Source organism: Chinchilla lanigera, unplaced genomic scaffold (genome assembly GCF_000276665.1).
Source record: "Chinchilla lanigera isolate Chin_1 unplaced genomic scaffold, ChiLan1.0 scaffold00042, whole genome shotgun sequence".
Lineage (NCBI taxonomy): Eukaryota > Metazoa > Chordata > Mammalia > Rodentia > Chinchillidae > Chinchilla > Chinchilla lanigera.
Genome location: NW_004955443.1, coordinates 1221224 through 1228369, shown reverse-complemented (window position 1 = coordinate 1228369; position 7146 = coordinate 1221224). Strand labels below are relative to the sequence as shown.

At 36.0% G+C, this 7146-nt stretch overlaps 1 protein-coding gene across 3 annotated transcripts in view; it reads left to right on the top strand.

Annotated features, from left to right (window-relative positions):
• Gabrb1 (gamma-aminobutyric acid (GABA) A receptor, beta 1) overlaps window positions 1-7146 on the top strand; it is a 388069-nt gene that overhangs the window by 285922 nt on the left and 95001 nt on the right. For all 3 annotated transcript variants that reach the window (XM_013518089.1, XM_005391892.2, XM_013518091.1), the window contains one exon: window positions 1309-1391. In XM_013518089.1, coding sequence (XP_013373543.1) covers window positions 1309-1391 — 83 coding nt within the window. The remainder of the gene's footprint in view (window positions 1-1308; window positions 1392-7146) is intronic.

The window sequence follows — 7146 nt, the reverse complement described above, 5'->3', positions numbered from 1 at the left end:
ACCAAAAACACACTCAGCCACCTAATCTTTGATAAAGGGGCCAATCAAACTCACTGGGAGAACAACAGTCTCTTTAATAAATGGTGCTGTATATTGATTTTATATCCTGCAATTTTATCGAAATGATTAGTTGCAACAGTTATCTGTGGAGTCTTCACAGCTTTCTCTGTATATGATCATGATACCAACAAAGATACTTATTCTCTTCCTAGTTGTATGGTTTCTATATCCTTTATTTTCAGCTGATTGCTATGGCTAGAACTACCAGTACTATGTTGATCAGAAGTGGGATGATGATACATCTGTATCTTGTTCCAGATCTTAAAGGAAAAGCTTTAAGTTTTTCTATATCTACTAAGAGAATCCTGTTTTTTTGTGATTATGAAATATCACATTAATTGATTTTACCCTTGACCTGTCTTGCACTGGATTTGTAAATGTTTTTAGCTTGGCTTGTGTTGGTTGCTGTGTATACATCTTTGCGTTCGAGGAATAAACTTTGTTTAGCCACAGTGAATGATCTTTTTAAAATTCTGTTGAATTGTGTGTTTTTAAAGCAATTTACTGAGGATTTTTGCAACTTCTTTATAAAAGATTTGGTTTATACTGTTCTTGTATTGCACTTGTCTAATTTTGGAATCAGTGTGGTGCTAATCTCATAAAAAAAGTTTTAGAATCTTACTATTTCTAATTTGTGAAGTTTAAGAAGAGTTAATATTAATTTTCCTATGAATTATGGGTAGAATTCACCCACAGAGTCATAAAGCATTTAAGTGTTTTTGTTGTTGAAGGTTTTGATAACTTATTTACTCTCTTTTATTTTTATTGGTGTGTTCAAGCTCTTTACTTTTGTAATAGTTTATGCAGGTTGTATGCTTCTGAGAATGTATCTATTTCCAATTACCCATCTAGGTCATTGAATTTGTTGACATACACAAGGATGGTTGAAAGATACAGTGAATATTTAAATTTTTAAAAATGTTATTACTGTAAAAGTAATGTACACATTGCCAAGAAGTATAGGATAAGTGTGTTCAAAATAAGAGGGAGTATTCTGAGGTATAATGATGGCAATGTGTATTTTACTGTGAGAATTTTCTTAATTTAAATGCTCACTATATTTTATGATCATCCTGCACTGATTGAGTGTAATTTTTCATAGTAGTTCCTTATGACCGCATAACATTTTCATGTCTTATGTTACCATCTGATGAGCATGATTTGAGGCTGGGAAGCCTGTAATCCCAAAGATATGCACATTCAAAACAGTGTCGTGGCTTATGATTTTTTTCTTTCTTACCCTGGCAGGATCACAACCACAGCTGCATGTATGATGGACCTTCGAAGATATCCTCTGGATGAGCAGAACTGCACCCTGGAGATCGAAAGTTGTAAGTTACTTGTATGGGGGAATGAAAAAGAGAAATGTTTGCTTGACCCAATTAAGTTTAACCTTTCATTGAGTTTATTGGTACTCGGATATTTTTAGATGTGCTCTCCTGCCAATTTCTCAAAGGATTTACATTCAGTGACATTTTCCTTTATACTGGTGGTTCAAGGGTCATTTCAATGAAGTTAACTTTTTGTATGATTCAGGAAAGTGTGTATAGAGTAAGATTTGCTTATTTTAGCGCTTTTTTTTTTTTTTTTTTTTGAGACACTGTTTTTCTATGCAGTTCAGGCTGGCCTCAAACTCACAGTGATCCTCCCTCCTCAGCCTCCCAAGTGCTGAAATTACAGGCATGCACCACCACTCTGGCAGCTCTGAATTTTATAAACACATACTTTCTCTTTCTTAGAGCTTCTCCCCAAGCCTTCTAGTATCAAAGCTGCATTAATATAAAAGGAAAATAGTTCAGTACGAAAAGACTCTGTGAGGGGTTGGGGATATAGCTCAGCAGCACAGCACCTGCCTGGCAAGCCCAAGGTCCTGAGTTCAATTCCCAGTACCAAAAAAGAAAAGAAAGGAAAAGACTCTGTGAGAATGTTTTTGGTTCTATCATCTGGTGACCTAAAAGATTGTAAACTGTCTTTTAGATAAATACTATGAGAGAATTGTGTGTGAATTATGTGTCTCTTTTCATGAAAAGAACAAAATGATAAATGATATCTCATGGAGCTTCTGCTTTGGGCCAAAGACTTATTTAATGTCTTTGAGGCCTAGTGACTGATTTTAGTCTGGCCTCTCTGGCTTGCTTTTCATTGAGTACCTTTTTAACAATGTGAACATTTCTCTCACTAAGATTTAATCTGATTGACTATGATTGTGTCCTTGTTTCTCTGCAATCAACCTGTAGGCATTTGGGCTGATTGTGAATACTAAAGACAGACCATTTATTGGTTTTCAGAGGTGCAGAAATGTGGTAGCTAATTCACACCATTACTCTGTCACTGCTGTGAAAAATCAAGACTTGTACCTTTACTCATCTAAAATAATTTCTAGATTCAAATATCAAGAAGATAATGAAAAAAATGGGAAAATTCTAGGTAACCCTACAGTATTATTGAATAATAAGTATATTTCCTTAGTATGTGATTACTAAGCAAATACATTAATTTTCTAGTTTCACTATATGCAGATAGAGAAAGCTACATACTTATGCAGAGAGAGCTCTAAATTTAGACATAGAGATTGCTCTGCTACCAATGGAATAAGCAAGAAAATTCATTAGCTATTCTTTAAATATTCTATTTCAAAGTACATTATAAAAAAGTGGTAAATATACAGTTATTTTGAAATTAGAATTAAAAGCAAAGAATAACTCATGAATTGTTCCAATATATGGATTATTTTGGCCCTTGACTGCTTTTCATTTGACTCTGTGATATTTTCTTATCTTGGTTTCTCCCAAATAGCATCAGAATCTGACAAACTCTTAAATATTCTGTTGCATCTATTTAAATGGGTTAAAAATTCTTATGGTTTATATCATTCCCTTAAAGGAGCAAAAAATGTTGACAGGTATTTGAATTGATTCTCTGTTGCAAATTACAAGTTCTTAAATTACCAGCATTTTCTCCTAAGTTTATATGTTATTTATAATTGTAACAGCAGAAAGCCATCTGTATAAAGGGTGTATTCCACAAGAGACTGACTCTTTTGAGAACAAAACAGAGTTTATTAATTTGAGGCTAGCCACCCTTCATCCATGCTTGCAAGTCAGGGAAGTGGGTGTGGGTCTGCCTTTGTTCCCACCTTATATACATTTTTGATTTCCATGGTAACAGATTGGAATGTTGTAGCCCTGGTCACACATTGTTTTCCTTGTGCCACATGACCGAGTCAGGCTCCAGTCATGAGCCCAACCACAATGATACATATTTTCTGTACTCTGTTCTGTACATCCCCGTTTAGATAACTCTACATTTCCTTTATGGTTACAATGTTTATCTAGGGCCAGGGAAGGGATGAAACAACACAGGCAGGGTCATCGGTAGTTATCTGGGCCTGGGTGTTCTTTGTCTTTGGAGAAGCATTCCAGGGCTAAGTCAGGACTGCAAAGTTAACTGTTTTTACAACACCTCCGGGATGTTTCTCAAGGCACATTTTGAAGCTTGCATTAACACTAGAATTATTCTTTTTAAAATGATGTGCTAAGAGTCACCGTCCCCTACAAAATATATGCTGAGGTGCCAGGCTAGCTCAGTTGGTAGAGCATGAGACCCTTGTAATTCATGGTAAATTTTTCTATCTTAAGTTGACATTTGCCTTTAAGTTGGCAAATTTCTTTATTCATATCAGAAAATAGATGATTTTATGTCTTATTACTATATGAAAATAACCAGAACAGAAACTATAAATGAAATAGAAATTACACATTTCTTTTGTGGGGCAGGAATAAGTAGCTCCCAGAAAGCAAAATAGTCCAAAATAATCATAAAACAGTGTCAGAAAATATATGCTGACACAAGCATATAATGATCATTGAGGCAGTTCACTAAAACATAGTCTTGTACAGACTGACAAGAATATGTAAAAATGACACTAAACTCAGCAAAAATGCAAGAATGCAGGCAGTTAATAACCATCATCAAAGTGGTCAGGCAGCAGGTCACAGAACTCCATTTCCAAAAGTATTTACATAAAGCAAATCAGAAATCCCTACCTATCTGTATTGTGTAGTGAGGAGTCTATGAAGGCAGGAATTTGGGAAAGGGGGGGAAATGGATCAACCTTCTATTGGCAGACCAAAGTGAGGCATTATATAACACCTCTGCAATGAAAGTATTCTAACAACATTTGAGGGATAAGGGATCTGAGATTCAGAGAAATAAAATAAGTTAGCACCACAGGGCATGGACAGCAGTAGAGTAAGGAGTCAGATCCACGTGTTTTCTCCTTCATAGGACCCTGCAGTGAACAGGAGGATAAGTACACAAAGGACCAATGATTGCAAATGCAATCACAACTACAGCCGCACTCAGCCTGGTTGGGAATGTTGTGCCAAACAAAGCCTGGTCTGTGTTTCTTAAAATCATCCCTATTAAAGGCCACAATTGATCCTAGAAATTGAAGCAGAAATTACCTTTAAGATAAACGTTCAAATCATTATAGTTACACAGACAATGTAATTTGTACAGAAAATCAAGTAGGCCTTAATTCCATCTACTTTTGCTTTACAAAAAACAAAAACAAACAAAAAAGTCAGGTGACAACATTTCTAACTCTTAATATTTTACTTAAAATGTATCCATTTTTAGTAATGGAGAAAACAATCTAAAAGTTCTGATATTTTAAGAGTAATAATTCTCAGTGGTAAAGTAATACACGCCAAAAATATGGAGTCTGAATGAGCTATGGTAGAGTTAGTAAATACTGAATAACCATTCATCTGTTTTCAAACTCCTTGTGAAGAAGCTTGTGCTTCCTTATGAAGCAGTTCTCTCTGAACTGACAACTCGTCAACACTACAACTGAGTTTTAAAGTGATTACACATAAAAGCCTCAAGTGTCAGCTGGAAAATAGGAATGATAAAGTTCACTTTCTACAGAGAGAGGAATGAAGGGTTCATACTTATTGTGATCAGCCGAGGGGAAACTTTGCCAACATTTTAAAATTTCCTTGTATGCTCTTCCCATCAAGGCTAGGGAAATGTTTTCCTTGGTTTGGTCCTTTGAGACAAATTAAAGATATTTTGCTTATCTTTAATGTCATCCAATCAAGTAAAATTGGAAGGCCATAAAGTCTTATTAAATTGAAAATGAACTTGGAGAGATTAACAGCTTCATTGCCCTGGGATACTATAAAATGAGCTAATGGCATACAGAAAAATCAATCACGGAATTTAGTCTAAAGAGGATTTGAAATTTGAAATCAATAAAGCTATCATGTGAAGGTTTGAGAGCCACAGCCTTATGAAGGTATGGACAGGCCTTAGGGTAACACTCATGGAGAGCTTACATGCCTTTTGCCCTTTTATCTGCAGCACAAATTAAGAAAAATCTTTACCTTAATCTCACCCTCTCACTCTCAGCAGATGGCATCATGTCCCAGCCACTCACGAATGCAGAAATCACTTTGAGTCAGAAATCTCTGTGTTCTCACCCATCTTCTGAATTTCCTCGTTCACTATCCTGACTTAATACCTATATGTCAATTCTTTTATTGGACAACTCTGCCCTCTGTGTTCAGTATTCCATCTCTTTCTTCTTCCTCTGAGAATTGATTATTGCAGTCCACATGTTTCATCTGAACCTCTTTAGATTTCTCATCTTAGCCTTCCTATTACTTCTTACTCGTAGCCTATAAACAGGCTAAAAACTTTTCTCATAAAATACCTCCACTCTACCCCTACATCTGCTTTAAGATTTTTTTAAAACTCCCTATCTTTTTCCCCACAAATTATTTGAAAGAACGACCTATATCTGTTGCTGTTATGGTTTGTGTCAGATGTTCCCCAAAGCCTCATGCAATCACGAGGGGCAGGCTTTTTTGAGGCAGTTGAATCTAACATTTGTGATTGATTCATGATCCAGTGCTGGGATTAAAGGTATGAGTCCTACACTTGCCCAAGGGCAGGTAGCCTGCATACAATATAAGGGAAAGAAAGAGCCCTCCTTTCCTCCTCTTGCTGGTTTCTGCCACCATGAACTGTTGCCCCTCTTGGAGTCAACTGATTATGGACTGAAACGTGTACAAACCATGAGCTAAAAAAACCTTTCCCACATTAACTTTGGACATTGGCTATTTTGTCTCAGCAATGACAAAACTAAGACAGTTGTCCCTTGCCTCAACTTCCTCTCAACCAACTGCAGCCTGCCACCTGCTTACCTTCCTATTCCCCTGCCAAATCTGTTCTCAAAAGAGGATATCTCTTTCTATTGTACTTTTATTCCAGTGGTTCTCAAACTTACATATCCAGCTTCAATTCTGTCTGAGCATTAGACTGATGTACCTAACTCTTTGTGGCATAATTATTTTGACTTTTCAAAGGCATCTTAATTTGTTCAAAACTTAACTTAGATTCTTATCCCCAAATGGATTTCTTTTCTAGTCTCATCAATCTCCCAACCACAATTTTAGGATTAATTGTTCACATCTCCCTCTAACTCACAGTCCTCCCATCTAATCCATTGTCAAGTACCATCCATTCTACCAACAATAAATTCATCAAGCTCTTCCATTTCTTTCCAGCCCTGACACTTTCAGTCTTCTCCAGACCATCATTACTTCTTACCTGGAACCTTGTAGCCATGAGTTTATGGGGCTTCTTGCTTTTGTTCTTCACCCTTTGTAACTCAACCTCTACTTATCAGCAAGGGTGGGCTTTGCAACATGTAAGTTGGGTCATATTATTTCTCTGTTTAAAACGATTGAAATATTTCCCTTCTCACCAAGAAAACTCCTATACTTCTTAACTTGACTTTTAAGTTCTTGTATGACCTGACCTCCCTCCATCTCTCCAATCCCATCTTTAGCCATCATCGCCTCTCTGATTATGTTAAACTCCAGTACCCCTGACTTCATTTATCATAGATTCAGCTTTCTCTTTCTTCATGATCTTCACCATCTTGTTCTTCCTGATTGAATCATTTAGGAAAGTTTTCCAGAAATTTCAATATAAATTAGGAACCCCTACTTATTTTCTTAAAATGTTCTATTAAATTTTAGTTATTATATTTTAAATATGTGTGTCTCTCCAAAA